We start from the raw sequence: 26,939 nt of genomic DNA on the forward strand, positions 1-26,939 counted from the left end.
TACTTTTGACTACAGACCTATCTCTCCTCGTGTGCTCTCATCATTCAGAGAGCCAAACGCAATTGCTGGCAGCAGGATAGCAATGTAGAGGAAGATGGCCGTGGTGGTGTACTTCAGCAAAGATCTGTCAGAGCCCAGAATACCTGGAGAGAAACCACACAGCAACAGACACCTCAGCCTGAGCAACAGAGATTTCTGTTATTTTTAGTAAAAGTGAAGTCAAGCAGGGACTTGAGGAAAACTGAGACTCGCCATCTGTGAAGTCGGACAGGTACAGTGGAAGCCTGCGGCACAAGTCCTCATAAATGCCACGACCTGCTCTGAGGAAATCTTTTACCTGGGTACAAAAGGAGATTTGGAGGAGAAAAAAACATCAAAATGTTTTATTTTTTTATTTTTTATGCATTATAGCAGAACTCATAGAATCTTAAATGCTTAAAACAAAACCATAAAAATAAGTGTAATGTCCTGTAGACTTATGTGAAATTTACAAGAATCTCTACTGAATTTTATGGTGATTGTTATCACAAGATGGAAAGTTGTAAACTCCTTGAATATATTTGTTATCAAAATGGTAAATGTCTCTTATTACGCAGTAGGAAAATACATAAAATGGAATATTGTTTATTGAACCTTTAAAACAATTACATTCAAGGGAATTTGTGAATAATCTAAGTCACAGAATGTGAACAGTGGATCACTTCAGCATAGTGCACGTTCTAGAAATAGGGTAGGCTGTGAAACGTGAAAATTGAGTCATTGTTCAACCAACCAAGCACCAGGAAGGTTCTTAACATTTAGAAAAATGCTTCAATGCTTCATCAACTTCAGGAGGTTAAGCAAAATATCAGTTACAGAAGTTGTCGGTAATCTAATCTGATTGGCCAAGTGGTGTTATACAGTACATATTTAGTATAACAGCACTAGGATTTCTCACTGTTTATATCAATCCACTTGACTGTGTTCGCAACTTTCCTGACCAGAATTTCTGAGCAAATCAAGCAAGTGGACTTGTGTGATTATGGAAATGAACTAAAAACGCTGATTTATGATTTTGTTATTTTCCAGCAATAATAAAATAATATACAGCACCTTCCAAATGCTTGTGGTCGGTTTTTGAAAGTCTCTTATGTTCACATAAGCTGCATTTATTTGATAAAAAATACAGTATAAACGGTAATATTGTGAAATAATATTACAATTTAAACCAACTGTTTGAATATATTTTAAAATGTAATTTATGTGATTTAAAAGCTGAATTTTCAGCATCATTACTCCAGTCTTCAGTGTTACATGATCCTTCAGAAATCATTATAATATGATGATTTGCTTCTCAAGACATGTTGCTTATGATCATTAATGTTGAAAACAGTTGTGCTGCTTAAAAATTTAGTGGAAACCATGAGGCATTTATTTTTTTATTTTTTTATTCTTTGATTAATTGAAAGTTTAAATGTCCAGCTTTTATTTTGAAATACAAATCTTTTGTAACATTATAAATGTCTGTAGTCTATACTATTATTTTTGATCGGTTTATTGCATCCTTACTAAATAAAAGTATGAATATCTTTAAAACAATCTTATACTGACCCCAAACGTTTAAACAGTAGTGTACGTTTAAATAATTAATGTGTAAATTAAAAAAAGTGGGTTACACTTTATTTTAAGGTGTCATTGTTATAGTGTTATATATTTAAGTACTGAGTAATATTATGCATATGCATGTAATTATGCATAATTTATAGTTATTACTATGGTAAGTACATGTAACATATGTAACAAGGACACTACAATAAAGTGTTACCAAAAAGTGTTATTAATTATGTCAGGTACCCTACGTTATAGGGACAAAATATCCCCACAAAGATGGTAATCCTTGTCCTTGTGGTCATATGTTTGGTCCCTATAAGGAAAACAGCTATCATACTAAGTGATGTTTTTTGAAAATTATAAAATTCAGAAAGTTTTATGTGATAGGTATGTTTAGGGAATAGAATATACAGAGTGTACAGTATGGAAATCATTTTGTCTATGGAACCCAACATGTGTGTACCATAAATTAAAGAAAATTATTTTCTTGATCATATTTTTTCTTAAAGTGATACTCCACTTTTTTTGGAAATAGGCTCATTTTACAACTCCCCCAGAGTTAAACAGTTGAGTTTTACCGTTTTCGAATCCATTCAGCCGATCTCCCGGTCTGGCGGTACCACTTTTAGCATAGCTTAGCATAGATCATTGAATCGGACAGGACCATTAGCATCTCTCTCAAAAAAATGACCAAAGAGTTTCGATATTTTTCCTATTTAAAACTCTTCTGTAGTTACATAGTGTACTAAGACCGACGGAAAATGTAAAGTTGCGATTTTCTAGGCTGATATGGCTAGGAACTATACTCTCATTCCTGCGTAATAATCAAGAAACTTTGCTGCCGTACCATGAGTGCAGCAGGCGTACAAATAGGTTGAAAATAGGTTTAATAGGTTAGACAAACTTAGTCCCGGTCACGTTGGAAGTTACCGAGCACTGTAAAAAATTTCTAACCCTCCCAAATCAAAAATTTCAAGTGACCGATAACATCTACATTTTTCAGTTGGTCCAAGTGAAATTCTTGTTGCAATAGTCTGTTAACACTGGCTCAATGAGAAATAATACGTCAGACTAATTGAAAAATTTAGATGTTATCGGTCACTTGAAATTTTTGACTTGGGGATGTAATTTTTTTTTACAGTGAGCTGGGGACTATTTTCAGGTGCTGCGTCATATCATTACGCCTGCTGGACTCATGGTACGGCAGCAAAGTTTCTTGATTATTACGCAGGAATGAGAGTATAGTTCCTAGCCATATCAGCCTAGAAAATCGCAATTTTACATTTTCCTTAGGTCTTAGTACACGATGTAACTACAGAAGAGTCAAGTTTTAAATAGGAAAAATATCGAAACTCTTTGGTAATTTTTTTGAGAGAGATGCTAATGGTCTTGTCCGGTTCAATGATCTATGCTAAGCTATGCTAAAAGTGGTACCGCCAGACCGGGAGATCAGCTGATTGGATTCGAAAACGGTAAAACTCAACTGTTTAACTCTGGGGGAGTTGTAAAATGAGCCTATTTCCAAAAAAAAGTGTTTCCCTTTAAGTATCCCTTTAAGATACAGGGTTGAAGATTGAGTTTGATGAATGGCCTAAAATTTGTAAAAACAAAAAACAAAAATAACAATGTATTTAATATTATTTAATGGAAAATCATATTGCAACTCTTATTAATTCATTACTATAATCAGAACAGAGGTTTGTGTGTTTGGGAAGATTGAAATCTTTTCTCAAAAGCTCTTCAAATGAATCTGCAGTACGGCTGTTGGGCGATAGAGTGTTTTGTGGTTGGTGTGGGGGACACATACACCCAGGTTTGGTCAAGGTTTAGCATAATGTGAGGGTGGACTGTACGTGTGAGGAGTGCACTTAATGACCCACAGAGAAAACTGAACATTAAGTTAGCAGGCAGACTGAGCAGATAATTGGTTGGTGAAGCCATTTACAGGCCCCTGAGCCTCTCTAAGATTCAGACCTTGAGTGGTTTGTTGCTGTGTGGGTCAGTCTCTTCCTCCACCGAGGGCTTTTGGATGGCAGTGGAGAGCTGCTGCCTTTGAATCACCAGCTCCTGCTTGAAGTCCTCCTGGGTCTTAGTTTCCAGGAGTTTCTGTCTAAATGAGACGTCTGAGAACAAGGTGGCAAAAGTACGACCGAGCTCTATGGCAGTCTTTGTACTTTTCTGCAGGGTAAGAAAGAGGAAAAATCGAAAGAATCTTAAATAGTGTAAAAACTAGCACAGTTTGAAACAACTGCAAATTAGGAGACAACAGTTATGATTTAAATTTGTGTTTTTGTCACTTGAGGTTGTGACTGGAAGATGAAAGGAATGGCTTACTGTTCGGGGCGGTGCCAGGATGAGGATAACATAGCGGACCTCACAGCAGTTAACACCCCAGTTCTGGGGCCGCTCCAGACGGGTAATGCAAACACATCGTCTCTGAAGAGTCTTCACAGTACAGCTGAATATAGAAGGCCACACACTTTACATTACCTTTCATGCAGTTTGTTATATAGCCGTTTGTGAATGTAAAAGGTCTGTAAAGATTAAAGTGCACAATGAATGGAGTCGCCTCCCAAAAGAAAGAACCGATTCTGAACTAGCTCAAACGAGTCATCAGTAATTCCAGTCTTACTTCCTGCACGAACCTATGTAGGTTTGTAACACATTTGCATAATGCCAGCCTATTGGCTGCTCGTGAACAGCATCTACTCTGACCCTCAAACACTGTAGTTGTAGCTGAGGCCTGGAAGAGTTTGGTTTGTGTTGTTGACATGTCAAGAAGACGCGATTTTCAATGCGGTGAAAGCAAATCCACTTTGCAGCACTTTGAAATGATGAGGATTCGAGCTGGAACTGATACGGTAAAACCGACGCCATAGTTACTGTTTGTATGAAGTTGTGTATGAAGTGCTGAAATTCTCTAAATGGGTGTTTGATTTCCAACCCACTGTAAACAGCAGACCAATCACTACAGACTGGGCCATCTGACCAATTACAGCAGAGTAGGCTCACTGTTTCAGACACTGTGAGAAAATAGGTGATGCTGCAATGAATATTATGAGACACTGTTTTTGACCTTGGGTGCATGTAAACCTATTGTAGGAGACCAAAAACAAAAATAGAAACAAATAAGGAATACTGTGTTAAATAAATATTTTGTGTGCATCTCAGTTGCAATTGCCTACCATACATAGGATACATACACTTAACAGCATTATATTGGCCACAAGCCAGATCAGGTATGTCTAAAAGAAAATTATGAAGAATAAAAATGCATTTAAAAAGTAAAATACTAAATTAAATCAATGCTAAATTTTACACATACAGCTTAATGTTTAATTGCACCCCATAATTAATTAAACAGCACTATTTAAAATTATTCAATCATTAATAAATTAATTGGATTATGAAAATTTTGAACTTTTAATGGCTTTGCAATATAAGCATCAGAAAGAATCGAAAAAGTACATAAATGTATTAATACTGCAATATATATTTAAGGCTATAAGCTTAAAAATTAGCGATTCTTGATCTGAAAAAGGTGTTAGATATAAAAATTGGCATCGGCCACTGATTACAAATATTTACCGGTGGACCACTAGTTATGGTTATGTTTAAAAAGGTTGAAGAAAAAATGAAGAAATATATATATTTAAAGTGCTTATTAATATTAAAGTGCTACATACAGCACACAGAGCCAGGACTGCTGGTAGTGAACTCCAGTGGCTGTCGCTGTCACACCCTGAATGGTCTCGGTCAAAAGGTGAACTTGAAAAGACACAGAAAGAGAGAGAAACTGTAAAAAACATTCCCTGTTTTTAAAGACAGTGGGTTAACTTCCATTAACCATATACTCAGAGGGGCTGCCCTGGATTTCTAGATTGCTAGACTAGACGACCTGTGGCATTTGGGGTGAGCAGCCCGCTGCTCACCATTGACATCCTGTCCTCCAGCATCTGTGAACAGAGCACTCATGACCTCCTCCGCATTGCAGCTGCCCGTCCCGTCCGTGGCCACATGGTCCAGCATTCTGCGCAGTACTTCATCCAGGGAGGCTGCCTTCTCGTCCAGTAGGATGCTGGCCTGAGCCAAGAACCCATCCAGATCCCGGTGAGCTCTCACCTCCTCCTGGAAATTCATCAGCTTCACATACTGAAACAGGAAAGAACAATTCATATGGTCATCACAAATCATCCTTTAGATCCGGTTCTTTTTAATCAGTCAGTTAAACCAATCAACAAAGCGTTTGCATTATATTTGCACATTTGACAAAGCTTTTTATTCAAAGCAAACCCATGACATTGAAGAACAGTAGTGCATTTGTATGTTAGTAACTATTAAAACAACTGTTTTATTTGAATATAATTTCAAATGTAATTTATTCCTGTGATTACTCCAGTCTTCAGTGTCAAATGATTCTTCAAAAATCATTCTAATATGCTGGTTTGGATCAAAATATGATCAAGATACTTTCATAAACATAAAAAAATCGTAATTATTCTAAAATGTTAAAATTGGTGTACATTTACTGAATTCCACCTCATAACTTCAGATCATAACAAAGAGAAAAATGAAAATGAAATGAAAAATCAAATTGAACTGTGAGGCTTCCTAGCCATAAACATATCAATTAAACAACAGATTTTAATTATAAAACAGCTTCAGTAAGAATGGCTTACTCTTCTTGCTGTATGTAGAAGGCCAAATCCTGAAACGTTGGTATCTATTCATAGGTAGAAAGGAGGGGAAGAGAAGAAAAGAAAAGAAATGATAAATTGTTAAAACCCTTGTGCTGTTACATGGATGTATGAGTATGAAGGACAGACCACTGAGCCAGGCCTCCCAGAAGAAATGTTTTCCTTCATTATCTTGGAGCCCTGAACCCTTTGTATTATGTCTCCCTGGTTATAAATAGTCAAAGAGTCTCCAAGTCTGCAGCACAGACACATCAGAAGTGCATTGTGATCCCTGAACCCTGACACCGCAGTCACTTAGGAATAAGACCTGGCACAGCCTGCTTCCCCAATGCCGCAAACACACCAGACAAAATATGAAAACAATACTGATTGTTTTTAAGGCGGAAAGTGAACAGAGATAATTTTTGATAGGTGTTCAAAATGTGTAGGAGGTAGAGCTGCTGCTGACGGTTGATACTTCTGGGACCCATCTATACCTCAGGCAACCATCATAAGGATTTTTTGAGATTTTTGAAGTACTCTCAAAGAGAATCTCATCTAACCCACCCACGTATCATATCTGAACCGCACCACACAGATCTAAACAAACGCTCAGATGCATCACACGCTCTGACCTGAGATGGTCGGCTGAATGGGCGTCTCATAGTGACTGCTGTCTGTTGCGATCGCGAGTGTCTCTTGTTTCCTCTGGCTCTCTTCTCCGCGGCATCTCGCAGCTCTGAGACATCAACATGTCACAATAGAGCTCCTTAAGTAGGCCTTTCTTAGCTTTAAGATGATTATTATAATCTCATTTTCCTGCCTAACTCAGTCTGACGTGACCTTTTACAGCGGTTGTAGATGAAATATAGCACAGTGCGTTTGTATAGAGGCTGAGAGGTGTTCACTTCCTGTTCAATGAATCATGCTAATTTTCATTTCAAGCATAGAGATATATATTTTTTTAACACTATTTATGGTATGTGACTGCAGATCCACCCCCCTCAAAAATATATATACCATCTGTTAAAGCCACAGAAGGCTCCCATGCCCTAATAAAAACCTGCCGAAAACCAGGCACACGGAGCAATATAACCATAGCCGCCCCAATAAATTCTTTCTTTGCATGGAAGAGTAGAATCATGAGATGAGGTAAACTACATGATATTCTGAGGGATAAAACGAGTTTGTGCAGGCTGCAGCTGTTTGTTTTATAGTTGGGGTGATACGCTGTGAAGTCTGTTTACTCGCAGTCTCCGGTTTTGATGGTATTTACTTAATGTGATACAGTGAATTTGAGCCGGTTATTTTTTTTTATAAACTTATGCTTGTACGATCAATTCAGTTCAGTATTTAACACATCAGCCCCAATCTCATCTTCAGCCCTCCTCAACCTGTTTTGTTTGTCTTTCATTTAACAGAAAACTTGCTAACTAAACAGGGCACACGTAATTTTATTTGAAAAAAGATGCATAGGAACATAGAAAAAATTATAATGTTTATTTCTCACCCATCCCTTGGAAGAGGCGGCCATTATTTGTCTGCCCAGATGGAGTGTCTGTGGAGGAAACAGGTCTCAACTGAGCCTTCATCTTCATACAAATAAGTTTCTTCACATATTTCAAGGTGGTCAGAGGAAGAATTGCAACACTTACCAAAAATAGATGGATAGCCAGATGGATATACAGAGAGACAGAAAGATAGACAGATATATAGAAATCTTTTATGTTTTTTTGCATAAACAAAATTAAAGTCAGCATGAAATTGTCTTTCTTCCTTATTGTGATATGCATACTATGGAAGCTTGTTTCCGACACAAAATAAAACATTTTAAAAGATAATTGCGACTTTTTATCTCACAATTGCGAGTTTACATCTCGCAATTCTGACTTTATTTATCAGAATTGCGAGATATAAAGTCAGAATTGCGAGATATAAAGTCAGAATTCTGACTTTTTTTCTCGCAATTACGACTTTATAACACGCAATTTTGACTTTATAACACGCAATTGCGAGTTGATCTCGCAATTCTGACATCTTTTCACAGAATTGTGAGATATAAACTCACAATTGTGAGATATAAAGTCCAATTCTAAAGGAAAAAAAGACGGATTTTTTACCTCAGAATAGTTTATATCTCACAATTCTGACTTTATAACACGCAATTGCGACTTTATATCGTGCAATTCTGACTTTATATCTCCCAATTGCGACTTTATTTCTCAGAATTGCGACTTTATATCTCGCAATTGCGACTTTATTTCTCAGAATTGCGACTTTATATCACGCAATTGCGACTTTATTTCTCAGAATTGCGACTTTATATCTCGCAATTGCGACTTTATTTCCCAGAATTGCGACTTTATAACACTCAATTCTGACTTTATATCTCACAATTGCGACTTTATTTCTCACAATTCTGACTTGATATATTGCAATTGTGAGAAAAAAAGTCAGAATTGTGAGATAAAAAGTCGCAATTATTATTATTTATTTATTATTCATTGGCGGAAACAAGCTTCCATAGCATACCAATGAAACGGCTTCTCGAACGAGAAAAAAACATTGGGTGGGACTTGATTCTGTCCATTGGGAAGTGATTGGATCGTTGTCGTTTGCTAATTGCTCATGTGAGTTTGCAGCAATTACCAAATTAAAGATTATTAATTAGTTTATATACATATATATATATATATATAATGACAATCTAATGAGAATCACCATTGAAGGAATTCAATGGGGGAAAATTACATTATTGCACTTGGATGCTTTACCGTAATGAAAATGTCAGGGGAAAATTCAATGCAACTGCTTCTACTGTCAGCACACAATCAATGAATGAAAAGTTGTAAATGAGCCTTATTATGGCACTGTAGAGGGGCAATAGAGCGAAGAGCAGTCATGAGTCACTATTATAAATTCAGGATCCTGACTCTTACTCTTACTTTAACCTCAGCTGCACACACTTATTCCAGGCCATCAAAGAGACTGGGATTTAATGGAAATTTCCCATCTTTGAAATGTATCCAATTTACACCAGCCCTGATGGCGTCATGCATGGAAGGCTCAGAGCCGTCACGTATTTTCTTCAGGCTGTAGGATATTCTTAGCACATCGTGTTGCTATCTGCAATGACCGCAGCTCCACCATCATCCCGCCATCTTTAATTTAGCAGACAACTTGCTTTGTTACAACACTCTTCACACTAGATGGGCCTCAAAACACTGTAGTGCTTTGAGCCCTAAGGCAGATCGCTGCCCTTTCAACCCTGCTGGCTTGGACAAATTGATTCATGTATATCTTTGTGACAAAATTTCATTTGGTCTTCTATGTATGCTTGCTAAATACTGGTCTACTGCAAAACTAGGTATTTTCTTTTGAGAGAGTGTCTGAGACTGGAAATTCCTCCCTTGTGGATTGGTTTGCTCTACAGTCTGGACATGTGAAATCTGGGATTAGACAAAAGATTGTCATTTCTTGTCTCACTTCAGGACCTCATCAGCCCTCAGGCCACACGAGTCCTGTACTGCCTGGACATACACACTGTACGTGACAAAACCATTTCTGATAGTCCTTAATGGATCCCTTGAAGCAATGTTCTGTGTTCAACACAACTTAAGCTCAGTCCACAGCATCTGCAGCATGCCGCCAAAGAAAATAACGCATTATCACATGAAAAAGACTTGTGTTGTGACACAATGCCCTGCTAATCACAGCTGATTACTCTTGCAAGTGTGAAATTTGATTTGATAAGCAAATATTTAACAGGCAAATATGTAACTAAGTAAGGAAAAGCCTGTGTCCAAAGTCGTAGCTTGCACCACTCCAAAATGTTACTGGTCCTAAGCGAATATTTTGAGACACGCAACACAACACACTGTGGTTTCTCTTCATTAACCACAGTTGTACTGGTAAATGCGTGTGCGAGATGTGTCTCGTAATATTTTCTTGTCTTTTCACTGTGTTTACACCGGATTCATCACACAAAGTGAATGCTGAAAATCCATTTGTCCTCTGTGTCAGAAGTTGTGCTAGCGCAAATGAAATTTGGTGAGCATGTAGCCCCACTAGACTTTTACGGAAAAATTTCGTTTGGTCCCCGGGGGCCACTCCCCCCCCGCGCTGGGCCCCCCCAAACCCAAAAAATGCAGTTTTTCCTAAATAACTACCTGAACCGTGGCACTGAGGATGAAGAAATTTGCAAAGTATGTTGGTCTTAAGGGCCCACATCAACCTAGCCCATAATCGATTGTCAAAGTTTTTTAGTTTTTTTTTCCCGTCAATCTACTGAATTTTCCGTCAACGATACCAGGGACACCGAAACACCGGGGAACATGAAATTTGGTGGGCATGTAGCCCCACTAGACTTTTACGGAAAAATTTTGTTTGGTCCCCGGGGGCCACTCCCCCCCCGCGCTGGGCCCCCCCAAACCCCAAAAATGCAGTTTTTCCTAAATAACTACTTGAACCGTGGAACCGAGGATGAAGAAATTTTTATGGTATGTTGGTCTTAAGGGCCCACATCAACCTAGCCCATAATCACTCATTTGTGATTTGCGCCCCTCCCATAAAAAATGAAAATGCAATATTATTCTGCTTTAATCGCCCCTATCTTCAGTGGAGATGTTCAGAACTGCACCATATTTCATGTGTATGATTAACTTGACATCCTCTGGGGGTATGCTAAGTTTCGTAGAATTTCATCCATGGGGGGGTATAAAATAAATTCATTTATGTGCACATTTAGTGACTGTACACTCATCGGCCTGTAGATAGTGCTGTTGAGCGAAGGGTTACTGGTTTAGGATGATACTGTCACACACACACATGCAGGAATACAAACAAACGCAAGCATGCACACACACTGACATCCACACGCACAGACACACACCCATACAGACACATACAAATCCACATGCACAGACACACACACACAAACACACATGCGCACACACAAACACACACACATACACACACACACAGACAGACATGCACATACTACTACTTTTTTTAGGTATATACATAAACACGCAATACAGCCAAATTGCTCCACTGAGCGGCGGTCATATTTTGTACCGCCATGCGGTACATCTAGTTTATTTATATTTTTACACGGCTCCCTGCCATGCTCAATTTCGATTCTTTAATTGTGCCACCTAGCAGTCTGTTATTGCACATCAACAACCGCTACAACTAATAACTGGACCACTCAAGCAGGTACTACGAGACAACTTGAGGTAATAAAATGTAAAATTTTAATTTTTTGTTCAATTATTTATATGGCAAGTAGCCACATAAGCAGGATCATTTCGCAGTGGGGTCTTGTATCGACCTGAAGAGGTTTCTTTTGCATAAAAATCTGCTGAATGTACACTATCCCTTAGCCTTGCCGTGCCCCCCTTTTTATAACTCCGGGCCCCCAGTTTGGAAACCACTGCTAGACAGACGTGTTTGACTGTTGCGCTTGCCTGATTCAAATGACTCACTGAAAAAGACAGTAACTTGTCGCCACCTAGTGGTACATCAATTTTAACCTGCAGAAAGTGTCACTGAAAAATCCCGAGCACTAATGGACAGACTGTCTGGAACAAACAAACACAGACAAGTGGAGTGATTAAAACACTGAAAAGTTCCAGTGATGTTAATATCTGCACACTTGGAATGCCGAGCAGCTAATCAAAATCTTCGGCAAATGTGATGTTTTAATTTCCCCTTAGTAAAGCATGTAATCATATTTTGCTTACAATGCTAGACACATTCCCTCTCAATGGACATCTTTTCTCTGCTGCTTGCCTCACTAGACTTCCTGTTAGCAGGCTCGCTGACTTCCTGTTGCTGACTGTGCAGTCCTCTGGTGCTGACAGAAATAATAGTTCCATGAAAAGGTTTGTACCTCAAGCAGGAACTACAGTAAATTGGCACTGACCCTAAAATAGTTATTTTAACTCTCTCTGAGACCTGATGGCAGATTTGAGTTCCTCAAAGGAACTTAGTTAAGTTAAGGAAGTTAGTTCACCAAAAATTAAAAAATGCATTGCATTCACATATAAACATTCATCAAAGCACATACAGTATCAGTTACGGTAAACAGAAGCTAAAGCATTTGTGCGTGATGTACGAGAACCAATGAGGTTCATTCGCAGCACTTTTGAGATTAAGCAAGAACCAATGAGGTTTGTTCTTGCGCGACAAGCAAGTACGGTTGAGCGCTCCGTTTATGTTCATGTTGTTGAGGTGACATGGCATTTTTAGTCACACAAGATAAAGATAAAAATTAATATAATTAGTATTGCCATCTAAAATGCAGTAAATGGTTAAAACAGTAAAATAATTGATCAAGTTAGTGACCCCTTATATTTCCTCAGACATCAGACTGATCAATGTTTATATGTGAATAAAAGCGTAAATTCAATCAGTTCAGCATATAAAGTGATCATGTCTCTTCAGAAAATGTGAACTAAACTGTACCATTCAAATGGATTAGTTTTACAATCTCGTCAAAGTGTCAGTTGTGTAGCTGTCAATGAAATCTCTCAAATTTCATTAAAATATCTTCATTTGCGTTTTGAAATTGAACAAATGTCTTGAACGACATGAGGGTGAGTAAATGATGACAGATTTTTTTAAGGACAGACCAGATTTGAAAATATTGAATCGTATAATATAAAAAAATTCTTTCCCCTAGAATTTTTTTTAAACATTTATACATGTATTCATTATAATCATTTCATTTTAAAAGTATAGATTGTTGCTTCTCTTTAATTACCTCTTTTGAACTTTTAAGAGTTTTGATGTTTCAGAATTTCTCTATTTATAGAGCTTTAAACTTCTATAATAATAATAATTATAATAATAATAATAATTATATTGTATCCCTGGCATCTGCCATGTCAAAGAGTCCTCAAACGTGTTTGACAATGGAGACAATGAAGCTTGATGTGAGAGGGTTTCTTTTTTTATTCAGTATGTTTTAGAGTGATTCAATGCAATCATGTTTATCTAACACAGACGGATCATCATATTTGCTTTACATTTGCTCTTACATCTTCAGCTGGTTTTTCATTACCAGCTGAATCCTGACTCATTCTTATACCGGTTTTTACCTAATATTGCACTGCAATATTGAATATTATAAGTAGCATGAGTTTTGACACACACACACACACACACACACACACACACACACACACACACACACACACACACAAAAAAAACTCTTAGAGAGAGAAAAAATATAATTTTTCATTTAAATATTACTCAACAATTTTTTCAGTAGTACGTTAAAGTAAAACTGCTGACTTAAAAATGCATGTCCCACAGTGTTGATTATCACATTTGAATAGGAAACATTTTCACAGTCCTTCAAAATTGGCAAGATTAAAACAAGAGAAGTATTTCCTTGTAATCTTCCAGTCTAAGCAAATACAACAAGTGATTCTGTAAATTACCCTGATAAGGAGACAAACTAATTCACAAGTGACCAAAACTCCACTTACAGGTCTCTATCCCCACTGATTTAGATGACTAAACACAGCTGAACTTACCGGTTGGCACAACATTCAGCACTTCTTTGCTTTCCATCATTTTCCTCAGAAGTATAGCCGATCAACCCATCATGGTTTCAAATAAAAAGTCTACTGTCTGCTTCAAAACCATACTTTTACACCTCCACACATCAGCAAGCACATGAAACAGGGAGGGTTTGCTCTTCCTCTGGGTCCCTGTGCCTTTCACAGACACTAGACAAAACTGAAACCCAACACAACTGACAGCAAGATATTATTTATCATTATATATATATATATATATATATATATATATATATATATATAGAGAGAGAGAGAGAGAGAGAGAGAGAGAGACATTTATACATATATATATATATATATAACAGAAATTTGTTATTTAGGCACATTACATACTTTGCCCATAAACACAATTGACAAGAAAGGTTCACACAGATTAAGAAATCTACTACAAATTGAGCCCTGCACTGGGTCTGCCTGGGAGAATATTTAAAACGTCTGACTATTAACTAACTTTCATGAATTAAACAATTTTCTCTCCACCTAGTAGACTTACATTTGAGAGCTGATATGAATTAAAATGAATGCAGGATAAGTGGTGGCAAAGTGGAAGGATGATTAAAATTTACACCCAAGATCATGCTACCAGTCCACTGAGAAATTAACCCAGCATCACATCAGTAATGATGCTAATATGCTCAATTTAACAAATTTACACAACGCACCTATTGAATAACTGAAGAATATCCCTTTAATAATGGAACTGCACACTTGGAGTAATAAATACTGCAACGTTTAAGCATACTAAATATATTATTGTGCTTATATATTGTATAATTGTGACAGAAAGATATCTAATGACATTGCAAAACATAAACATATGATAAACTAGAAAAGGGAAATTTTATTTTGACTGACCATCAACAGCCAATGCAGCATTAAACCTTTTCTGAACGTAATAAACAAATAAATACAACCTTGATGTTCACTCCACCCTCATTCGTGTGCTTTTCCATTGAATTCCTTTAGAACAACGTAATCATTCATGGCATTCCTGCTAATTATTTTTGTAGAGGTAAGATGCCTTGTAAACTCATATCAAAGAGGTGCTTTCACAAAACACCTCTGGCGCTCTGTTAAATGTTTGTGAGTTAACTGTTAGTGACTCCTAAGCAGATTGAATGCCACAAAAATTATGCCAGAAAAACAGGCCTCATGGTAGTAAAAGTTGTTGGTGGGCGTATTAATTATACAGGCCTCAGGTATGAAGCATCACAGTGAGTTATGCCTCTGGCTGCTGCTAGAGGGCAACACACAGCAGAGGCAGGAGAAACTTTGTGGACAATTCATAAACATGACTCAACCAACAATTCATCACATTATTTCAAGACTTATAGCATATATGATTAACGTAACATGGTTGCACAGACATATGCAGATGCATTATTAGCGTGTGTACTGGATCCTCTCTTAAGAAAACAACAGTAAGTGAAATTTCACCATCTCTCAAATTATGCATTGTGTTATATTTGCATTTTTGAATAAAATGGTTGACTTGGATTTTCATTGCAAGAAATGTATTTATAATAAGGACACACAATTATAGTTTGATTGGAAATGAAGAACAATAAAAAACCCTTGTTGGCAGAAGCTATTTAAACTATGTAAGTCCACCCATCATTGTCAACCAGACAAATCAGAAACAACAACGACAAAAACTCTGGTAACAGGTCGCTTGCAACCAAACCAAGTTCGAGTCCAGCTTTTTCTGAATACAATTATTTGCCCCCTTTCCCATCACAAACAGCAGCATATCTCAGAGGCATTTATTTTAAATAAATGTGACTGGTGTGTAGATGAGTCTACCCATTCGGTGTGATGACGGTGAATGTCCCTGTCAACCTCTGTAGTCCCATTTATTCACTTGTTAGCAATGCCTTTTTTAAGACAAGTAGAAGACTTCAAAATAATCACAAGGGGGAATTATTACTGATGCACTTTATGTCATATAATAACATGTGAATATATCGGTTTATCACAGACCTCAGGCATTTAACCAAAAAACTCATAAAACAAAAACAAAAAAAAACATTGACTTCAGGACGGTGGAACCAGAAGTGATAAAATGCTAACTTGTTTCCCTGCAGCACTCATATGGTTAGGCGTTGGAGTGGACTTTAATCCACTTAGGACTTTTGATAAATACACACTGAATTTGTTTGTTTTATAGCATATTGTTTTTTAATGTACTACAATACCAACACGATCTCATGAAAATGCGTATCTATAGCACGAATGATATTTCTCGTATCATTTATACGCCAAAACGAGTTTTTGCGTTCTAAATGATACGCACTGTAAACACCTTGGGTAGGATTAGGGATGAGGAGGGTGTGCATATTACACGCCATAAAGTGCGTATCATATGCACGCGAAAACTGCGTATCATATGTACGCAAAAACTCATTTTGGCGTATAAATGATACGAGAAATATCATTCGTGCTATAGATAACACACTAGGCTGCATTTTTTGCATAATAGTGTAAACATTATTTAGATGCTTTTTATACTTTAGTGCAAATAAAATACTTGTAAATTATGTGTAAATAGTGTAAATAGCATTTAACATGAGATTTACTATTCTTCACACGTCAGACGTGTCAAACAGTATTTCATTTTCAAGCTGCTTCTCATTAAGACTCCTAGGTAAACAAGAACACTAACTTTTAAAACAACTTTATTACAATTTCTGAGCAATTTATGAACATATATATAATTAATGTGAATAAATATTGAAATCATTTAGGATTATTTTATAGTTCTTCAGATCACTGTTTTAGCATGAATTATAGCCTACTTTAACATTAATTTGCTTTCTTACAATGGATCAAGATTCTCAAAGTCTGCGTCTGTGAAAGGTGGCGATAATAAATGGTGAAGGCCCTGTAAAAAGTTTTTTTGTGTGTCTTTGTCTTTGTGTGACCATCACCAAAATGAAAATGTTGAAATCTGTTAGTCTTGATATAACCCCTGGGACATCAACCATAAGTTAAAGAATCACCTATTATAGAGTGTCTGATTGTGAACGAGCATTTTGATCTGTTTTAGTGAATGTCAACAGTGCCCTCTGCTGTTGTAGAGCCAAAGGAACTGGAAGTGACTTGTTAAGCCAGTCTGATCACAATTTACAGCAGTGTTTTTCAGTCCTGGGGTTCCACACCACTGCACATTTTCTATATCTTCATAACACACGTGATTCAGATCATCAGCTTATTAGCAGAGAAAATATTCAGGGTTTGATGGTCTCCACTGATTTAGCCATGTCTGCTGAGATGGCGAGAACTGAGGGATTTGAGAAATGTTTTATAAGTGTTGTGGAGATTGTGATTTTATTACTCAACTGGTGAGGAAGGTATGTCATTGTAAAACATTATCTATTGTGAAGGGTCATTTCATTAGCGTTGTAGTTGTAGCGCTGTGCTTGTGTCAATTAGCTAACTCAGCTTGAGATCCTTTCCATCATATATCTCTTAAGCTATAGTGAATGTTTTAAGAGTATATGATAATATCTCCTTCTCTCTTTAGTTATGAGACAGAACCATATCCGTCCACACAGTCATACAGAGTCGAAGCACACAATCAAAACATTATCCTTCTGCAAAATGCATATTACATTACATTGTGTACCTTTAAACATTACTAGAAATATCATGGTTTGGAATCTTACTCAAACATCTACATTACTTAAACTTCTTAAGGTTTTTTTTGTTTTTGTTTTTGACCTGAGACGTAATTTACTTAATTTAACCCTATATTTCTATAAACAAATAACTACAGTATTGCAATCACAAATGTTAAGTTTACTTTTAATTAAAAGTTGAACTTATTGTTAGCTTAAATGTTTAAGTTCAATCTTTATGAATAGCTCATTAGGTGAATTTTATGACATATTTGAGAGCATTAAGTTAAGGCAATGGATTTACTAAAAATAAATGTAACTTATTAGTGTTTACAATGCAGACAGATACTGTAAACTATGATGACTCATTATGTAAAGACAAATGAAAACACAAAGTCCAATTAATGCATGTGTTATTCTCAACAAAGCCAAGATGACAATTAGAATGAATCATTTGTAGGAATAGTTGACTGAGAATAAAAAAGCACAGATAAGGCTCATTTTACATACACTGCAGTTGTCACAGAGTCAACAACATCGACAGCACCAGACCTCTACACCTCACTCACCTGTGTCTTATCATTTATCCACCAGGCCTGAAAAACATGTGCCAAGCAATACCAAAACCACCAGAACAAACCCTCTCAGTTATCGGGTGCCTTTTGTAAAGTGGCTCACGCTGAAAATAACAGCAACATTTTGTCACATTTAGCTTCAAAAAATGTTTAAAAAACTGGTATGAATTTTTGACGGTCACTTTTTTAGCACATTTACAACAATATTTGTCAACTTAGAGATATTTTAAATAGTTAAATCTAAATATTAAATGTTACACCTAAATGTTAAATGTTAAATGTTAAATGTTAAATCTAAATGCTAAATCTAAATCTAAATGTTAAATCTAAATGTGAAATCAAAATCTAAATCTAAATGTTAAATCTAAATCTAAATCTAAATCTAAATGTTAAATCTAAATATTAAATATTACACCTAAATGTTAAATGTTAAATCTAAATGCTAAATCTAAATCTAAATGTTAAATCTAAATCTAAATCTAAATCTAAATCTAAATCTAAATGTTAAATCTAAATCTTAAATCTAAATCTAAATCTAAATCTAAATCTAAATCTAAATGTTGAATCTAAATGTTTAATCTAAATGTTAAATCTAAATCTAAATCTAAATCTAAATCTTAAATCTAAATCTTAAATCTAAATCTAAATCTAAATCTAAATCTAAATGTTGAATCTAAATGTTTCGGGTGAAACTAAATATTTAACTAATATGCAAATTCAAAATGCCGGTAACCGGATTTAGATTCAACATTTTGATTTAGATTTAGATTTAACATTTAGATTCAACATTTAGATTTAGATTTAACATTTAGATTTAGATTTAGATTTAACATTTAGATTTAACATTTAGGCTAGATTTAGATTTAGATTTAACATATAGATTTAACATTTAGATTTAGATTTAGATTTAATATTTAGATTTAACATTTAGATTTAGATTTAGATTTAGATTTAGATTTAATATTTAGATTTAACATTTAGATTTAGATTTAGATTTAGATTTAGATTTAGATTTAGCATTTAGATTTAACATTTAACATTTAGGTGTAACATTTAATGTTTAGATTTAACTATTTAAAATATCTCTAAGTTGACAAATATTGTTGTAAATGTGCTAAAAAGTGACTGTTTAAAAAACTGGTATAAATTTTTGACATTGTTTGAAGCTAAATGTGACAAAATGTTGCTGTTATTTTCAGCGTGAGCCGCTTTACAAACGGCGCCCCATACTCAGTCACACTTTATATTAGCTGCCTTTAACTATTATGCACTTACGTTAGTCTACAATGTACTTACTGTGTTCATGTTTGCATTGTAAAACACTTGTGCTGCTATTGAGGTGGAAAATGGGAAAAGTTAGGGACAGGTAGGGAAGGGTCAACAGTGTAATTATAAATGTAAAAAAAGAAAAAAAGTACCATGTAAAATCATGTATGTACACAATAAATGCATTGTGTCAAATTATTAATTTAAATGTTAGTATAGACTACATTTAGTAGAATAGCCTAGACATTTAGTTAGACACATTTCTCACTTAGTTCCCTGTGTATATTTACTTTCTGTTTTGTTCCGTTCTTTGCTGGATATTGTCTTTGATATGCTGTGTGATATACAGTATGTAGATATTTCTCCTGTGATTCTACTGCATTCTTTCTTTGTTTATTAAAGATTATTTATGATATTGCCTTCTTCGTGTGTGTTGCTTTACAACAACAGATGTGACAATATTATTGTGAAAATGTGCATACATTTTTTTATTCAACAGTTTTGCTCATTTTTACTGCATATTGCAATAAGTAGAACAGGCTGCATTTTATTTATCCACAATGGAGAGGAAATTGAAAAAATAAAACACAAAATGAAATCTCGTACACATACAGTAAGCAGCTCTTCCACAACCTTTGGAAACTGTTTTGCACAACGACAGCTATCAGAAGTACTTTTTATCACCTTTAAAAAGTTTAAGAGTATGTGTCTCCTACCTGCTGTAAAACTGGTCACTAGGACTTCTGTCATTCCACCTCTAGTGAAGACTGAAGAGGATCCAAATCTGTCATGCAATGACCTACTGGTTAACAGACAACCTAAAATACTTAGCTACAGCTTCACATTAGTTAAAGTTTTAACAGATGAGATGAGAACAGTCTGGAATAGACAGAAGAAGTGGCAGGTATGGCAGACAAAGGCTTCCCAATCAGTGACTGTGTCAAGTGTAAAGTCTGCTGTCCACCATTCCTGTCCAAGACAAAGCAGGTGCCAGCACATCAGGTCAAAGAAGCACAGGCCATAGCACGGCTGCGAGTGCATGTGGAACGTGTCATCAGGAGGATCAAAGCAAATAAACTGTTTGATGGTGTCGTCCTGCTTTCCCATACTGTAAACACCAATCAGCTCTTTACAGTTGCATGCCTGTTGTCAAATAATCAAAACAAGGCATTAGTTAAGACATGGGTCAAATAATGTCCTGTCATTTCTACTCCTTAGTCAATAAACCATAGGCTAGTTGTAAATAATTGACTTTTTATTCTTGTTAACCAACCATTCAACATTTATTTACAACATTTATTATACAACTCTGTATAATTTAAATAGTTGTGGTTTTCTTTAACTAGTTTTATTGACAATTCTCAGTCCGAGACAAGACCTCTGAATAAATTTTTGTAAAAAGTAGAAACAATCTTTCATAAATATCACTTTTTGTACTGTACATTTACAATAAACTAATTTTTATTTTTCAACAAAATTAATGTTTCATTGAGAAGTGTTTATACATGTATGTGTAGAAGTAAAAATAATCAACCTTCTCGCTAATAACTTTATGCACAGCTGTGTCACTGTGGATTTTTTTTGAGAAATGGACCCATACTCCATTTGCAAATATTTGCAGTCAACAAAGTTTTTGACATTAGGGCATTTAATTTCAACAAGCCCAAATTGAGGGTGTCCAGTAGGATCGAACACTACACCATCAGGGGATGCACCAATCCAGGGGGCATCAGGATGAACGATTAAACCTCAAGATGAGTAATATTTGTCAACTTGCTGTACTCAACAGTTACCTCTGACTCCATTTCTGCACCTCTTCTCATTTCTGCTGTCTGCCTGCTTCCCCTGATGATGCGTTCAGCGAGGGACTCGGCAGAACTCAGGCCTCTGACATGGCACTTCTCCCGAAATCTGGAGGCTGTTACCCTTGGTTTGCGAAGGTCATGCCACTCAGGACAAAAGCTTTGGTCATGTGTTGCCTCCTCAATTTTTCTGAGACATATCTAATGTCATGTTTAGACTTTGTAAGTGTAAGGACTCTTCCTATCTACAAACAAATGTGCACTTAGTTGGAGCAAGATGATATCCTGCTAGAGGCAATGGTGGACTCGGTGGTGCATCATGTAGGGTGATGTATAACACAGGCTGTTGGAAAGACAATGCACTCCCTCCACTATCCTGAGAACATACTGTCTTATAAATCAACTAAAGAGGTTCAATGATTACCATTGTCTGTGGTTTATGCCAGCATTGCTCTGTTTCTGTGCAGCTAAGCACAGGGGGTACAACTGCTATATTAAACTGGGAGTAGTGAGCAGTTTGAAAAGGTAAAGCAACAGTATGGTTGCACAAAGCAGTGCCTGCCACACACGAGCACTTGCAGTGCGTTACCACCACAGGCGAAGCATCCCTAACTATACAACCTATAAAAAAATAAGTACAATTACAAATAAAACTTTCTGACAATAAAATAAAAGTTATTAGATGTTAGTAGTGTGTTAATGCTAGTTGAAAGATAAACAAGAAGGCTTCGCAGGACCAGCTTATATACTTCTTATAAACTTCTCGTTATTTTTATTATTTCAAAGAATAGGGAACACATCTGTACACGTGAAGAACATCAGAACAGTTAACCCTAAGCCTCTAGCATACTATTAAACTGTGTGGTGGTTCATTCTTCCTCATCAATCTGTAACTCCAGGCCCTAATGCTGATTTACCCAGTCAGCCGGTCTCTATTTGATACTAAATAGCAACACAAGTACATAACGTTAACGTTAGCTGAAGAAAAAAAAAAACAATCTGTTAAAAATAGTGTTGGCTGTTAAACAGACGTTGAAACCGTTAAATGTTGAAAACTTGGTAACCTTTGTAACTGTGTATATACGAAGCGGCATACAATTTAAAACCTTTCTACAGCTTGCTTGTAAAAAAAAAAAAAAAAAAAAAACGATCATCATTAACGCTGATCTTTGGAAGATCCTGGAGACAGCGAGTGTAGTAAGTAGCCATTGCCATAACCGGAAACTCCCGATATGTACTAAGTAGAACGCGGAAGTAGTTGTGCAAGTAGCGCATTGAATATTTAATTACTACAATATGAACTTCATTAAAAATGGGAAAAGTTGGTCAAAATGTACACTTTACACACATACTGACCACAAACCTCAAATTTCAGACGCCATCTTTATTTTTTAGCTCAACAGTCAAAGAATGGAATGCACAGGATTGTGGGATATCAAATCAATAATTGTAAATGGGCCTTCCGATGAATTCACTTTATCGCGTCTGTTGATATTGTCTAGCTTTGATAGGTTACATATTCATGGTCTGTGGTTTTACTTTATTGTTGCTGCTGTATTTTATTTCATTGGTTACATTTTCCGATACTGACCAATGTTTATGTGGATTCTTATTTTTTATTTTTTTCATTTAGGCAAAGAACGATTCGGAGAGGAAAACATGCAAAACAATTTCCACTGCCCAGTTTTTTTTAAACCGAGCAGAAGACACAAGTTGAATGCACACCTTCAAAATTCACTTCAAAAAGGCATTTGAGAATTTGGAGAATGAAGGATTTGAGTTATTTTTTAAGACACAGTGGCAAGAAATAGTATTTAATAATTGTCTCTTTGGAATTAGTTGGTTTCCTGTATGATTTGGTCATAAAGTGTCTCATCTTCTTCAACGTCACAAGCATAGACAAACACAATGGCCCTCATTTATCAAAAGTGCGTACACCAAATTTCCAGCGTACACCTGGCGTACACCCAAAACCACGGTGACTTTGAGATTTATCAATATGGACGTTGGCGTACGGCACGCTCAAATCCTACGCCAGCTCAGGAGGTGGTGTACGCACGTTTCGAGTGCGGGAATGCGCAGAAAAACAATTTCTAAAACCACACAACGCACTGACAAACTAAAAGATATGATATATTATGACCCACTGTAAAAAAAAACAACAACATAGTAATTATAACTTAAGTGTTTATTTTTGTGCAACATGGACTTCAATGTTTAATTTGTGTGACTTTACCAAAGCATTTGAATTGTAGGCATATGTATTCCTTAAGTTGCGAGCCTGTGCGCTTTACCTGACGTGCCTTGTTTATACTTTCGCCTGGCTCCGCAGCGCTAGTCTCCGCAGACTGCGCGCGCAGCTCCCCAAACGGACGAGGCGTTTATATTCGACGCGCTCGCCGTTGTACTATTCTTTGAAACGATGGTTAGGCCAGGGTTAGGCCCGGCAGGTGTGCACGGGGTTTAGTAATGAAAGGCTTTCAATGACCAAAAAAATAATAATTCAGACTGACAAAATAATAAAAATGACATTCTTCTTCTTTTAAATAATAATAATAATAATAATAACGACATTCTTCTTCTAAATAACAATAAGCGTCATTAATAATAAAAATCTAGAAATCAATTTTGTTTCTTTCCACTTCCCTGGTTTCGCTTTCTCTTTCTCAAAGAAGTTTCTCTTCTTTGCCGTCTTCCGTGTGTCCATGGCGTAAAATGAGGGCGTGGGGGGAGCGGAGACTTGAATATATAGGGGCGTGTTATTCTAATGACGCTCGTTTTCAGCCGCGGCATTTATCAAGGGCAGGTATTGCGTACACCTGGATTTCAAAGGTACGCACAGCTTCATGAATCAGGCGATGAGAGGAGTGTAAGCATAATCTTACGCCAATATATACGCCCGTTTCTACGCAAGAATGATAAATGAGGGCCAATGTGCTTAAGTCAACAAAACAATTATAATGTGTTTGAATGCATCCCATTAAACATTCAATCAAACAGTGATATGTTTAACAAATATAGATACGTTCGCAGTTCAAGGTTTGCTGTTCATTGCTGTTTGTGCTTGGCATGATGTTCTGCATGTTTCTTTTATATTCTGAACATAAAATGTTGTTTTTGCAATGCAGTACGTGGCAATTTTTGCTTTAGGACAATGAAACTTGTCTCTCTTATGCAATTTTTATGGTTATACATTTTTTATTTATATATTTCTGTTTGATTTTGTTGCAGAATCACCCAGGAGCTGATCAAAAACAAGGTCAGTTTTATAAGGCTTTCATAAAGACATAAGCTACTTGTACAGATAGTGTGTTGTTATATCTATCACATCTTTTCCAGGAATAACTTAATATTCTATTGTTTTAGAATGTTCCACAAGAGTTAGCCGGCTCTATTTACTGTGGGATCTTCATGTTGATAGTAAGAAAAAGGGGAAGGTAATTATTTTTATTTATTTTTTGATATATGAACTTCTCTTTTCATTACAATGAAAAACATGAGGGCTTTTCAAACTTGAAATAGTTAACCCCTGCTGATTGTAAGCCCCAGGTAAACGGAAACCTGGGTTATCTTGCTTCACGTTTCACACTGATCATCATTTACCCAAGGTTAACAATTAATCCTGGGTATTCATACGCTGCTGTTTCACACATTTTACCTTATTTGCATATTTGCTGTGTCAGTGTCACTGATTGAACGAAAGCATTGCTTATCCTCATATATAGCCAACTTTTTTTTATGAAGTTCATGGACTTTTCAGACTATAAAATAATTAAATGGTCTCTTCTTCACTGCAATTTTTGCATTTTCTGACAGTATTTGATGAACGCTGAATTAACTATTTATATAGAATGCACAGTGTTTCAGTGACTGTCCAAAGCAAGTAAATATACAAACGTGAAATGTTACTTTCCCCGGGGTTAAAAGTGGTGTTTAGAACGATGATAACTCGGGGTTGAGCTCAGTGTGAAAAGCCCTATGAAGTGCTTGCCTTTGATTTCTGTATACATTTTGAACTGAATATGACTGATAAGTTTGATTAGTGACATGGTATGATTGTCTCATTTCTCATGGTCTCATTTCATAAGTTCACACTTACATCAATTAAGTAAAAAAGTAAAGATTATGCGTATTTGGCGTGCTGTCCGGGGGCGAGGGCTCCGAGCTCTGAATTTTTGCCCGAACCCAGAGTACTCCCCCCATTGTTGTAAGAGTATTTAGGGCTAGAAGTGAGGAGATGAGGTGGTGGAGAGATGCTGTTAAACTGTCAACGAATGGAGGCAAGTTTGCTGTATACACCTCTTAACTTGTTGATTGGGTTGATTAACAGAGTGTGCTCCACTCGTGTCTAATTAGGTTTGATTATCTGAACGTGCTCCTCCCAAACTTTGTTAATAAAACATAATATCACAAGTTCACACTTACATCAATTAAACAGAGTAAAGATTATGCGTATTTGGCGTGCTGTCCGACCGATGGGCGGGGAGCAGCAACATGGATGAATGCTATGTCCGCTGGGAGAGCAATGCTCGCTGGACGGAGAAAGAGGAAACATAGATGCATGCAATGTCCGCTGGGAGACCAATGCTCGTTGGACAGAGAAAGAGGAAACATAGATGCATGCAACGTCCGCTGGGAGACCAATGCTCGCTGGACGGAGAAAGAGGAAACAGATGCTTGCTACGTCTGCTGGGAGACCACTGTTCACTGGACAGAGAAAGAGGCATTGAGTAGGTTTTAATGGGTGAGTTACGGGAATATTAATTCTTAATAGTGAGGTACTGGAGAGGAGACATCACTGCTGCGGCAGTGGAGAAAATAGCCAGAGAAACAGAGCTCCTTCGGGAGCAGATGAGACATCACTGCTGCGGCAGTGGAGAATATAGCCAGAGTAACAGAGCTCCTGCGGGAGCAGAGGAGACATCACTGCTGCGGCAGTGGAGAATATAGCCAGAGTAACAGAGCTCCTGCGGGAGCAGAGGAGACATCACTGCTGCGGCAGTGGAGAATATAGCCAGAGTAACAGAGCTCCTGCGGGAGCAGAGGAGACATCACTGCTGCGGCAGTGGAGAAAATTAGGCAGAGAAACAGAGCTCCTGCGGGAGCAGAGGAGACATCACTGCTGCGGCAGTGGAGAATATAGCCAGAGTAACAGAGCTCCTGCGGGAGTAGAGGAGACTTAGCTAGAGAAACTTACCTAGAGAAACAGTTCCTGCGGGAGCAGAGGAGACATCACTGCTGCGGCAGTGGAGAATATAGCCAGAGTAACAGAGCTCCTGCAGGAGCAGAGGAGACATCACTGCTGCGGCAGTGGAGAATATAGCCAGAGTAACAGAGCTCCTGCGGGAGCAGAGGAGACATCACTGCTGCGGCAGTGGAGAAAATTAGGCAGAGAAACAGAGCTCCTGCGGGAGCAGAGGAGACATCACTGCTGCGGCAGTGGAGAATATAGCCAGAGTAACAGAGCTCCTGCGGGAGTAGAGGAGACTTAGCTAGAGAAACTTACCTAGAGAAACAGTTCCTGCGGGAGCAGAGGAGACATCACTGCTGCGGCAGTGGAGAATATAGCCAGAGTAACAGAGCTCCTGCAGGAGCAGAGGAGACATCACTGCTGCGGCAGTGGAGAATATAGCCAGAGTAACAGAGCTCCTGCGGGAGCAGAGGAGACTTAGCTAGAGAAACTTACCTAGAGAAACAGTTCCTGCGGGAGCAGAGGAGACAGCAGTGAAGAAAATTAGACAGAGAAACAGAGCTACTGCGGGAGCAGAGGAGACATCACTGCTGCGGCAGTGGAGAAAATTAGACAGAGAAACAGAGCTCCTGC

At 37.1% G+C, this 26,939-nt stretch overlaps 1 protein-coding gene across 1 annotated transcript in view; it reads right to left on the reverse strand.

The window, feature by feature from the left end:
* Window positions 1-13,939, reverse strand: part of LOC311304093 (solute carrier family 4 member 11-like) — a 33,231-nt gene extending 19,292 nt beyond the window's left edge. Inside the window, exons 1-9 of the mRNA XM_084430961.1 lie at window positions 13,811-13,939; window positions 7,777-7,824; window positions 6,270-6,313; window positions 5,523-5,742; window positions 5,277-5,358; window positions 3,925-4,048; window positions 3,565-3,768; window positions 253-337; window positions 18-143 (exon numbers count right to left, since the gene is read on the reverse strand). Of these exons, the coding sequence (XP_084287087.1) occupies window positions 18-143; window positions 253-337; window positions 3,565-3,768; window positions 3,925-4,048; window positions 5,277-5,358; window positions 5,523-5,742; window positions 6,270-6,313; window positions 7,777-7,824; window positions 13,811-13,850 (973 nt within the window). The 5' untranslated portion in view covers window positions 13,851-13,939. The remainder of the gene's footprint in view (window positions 1-17; window positions 144-252; window positions 338-3,564; window positions 3,769-3,924; window positions 4,049-5,276; window positions 5,359-5,522; window positions 5,743-6,269; window positions 6,314-7,776; window positions 7,825-13,810) is intronic.
* Between the last annotated feature and the right edge of the window lie 13,000 nt (window positions 13,940-26,939).

This window comes from Rutilus rutilus (genome assembly GCF_951802725.1).
Source record: "Rutilus rutilus genome assembly, chromosome: 14".
In the NCBI taxonomy this organism is placed as follows: domain Eukaryota; kingdom Metazoa; phylum Chordata; class Actinopteri; order Cypriniformes; family Leuciscidae; genus Rutilus; species Rutilus rutilus.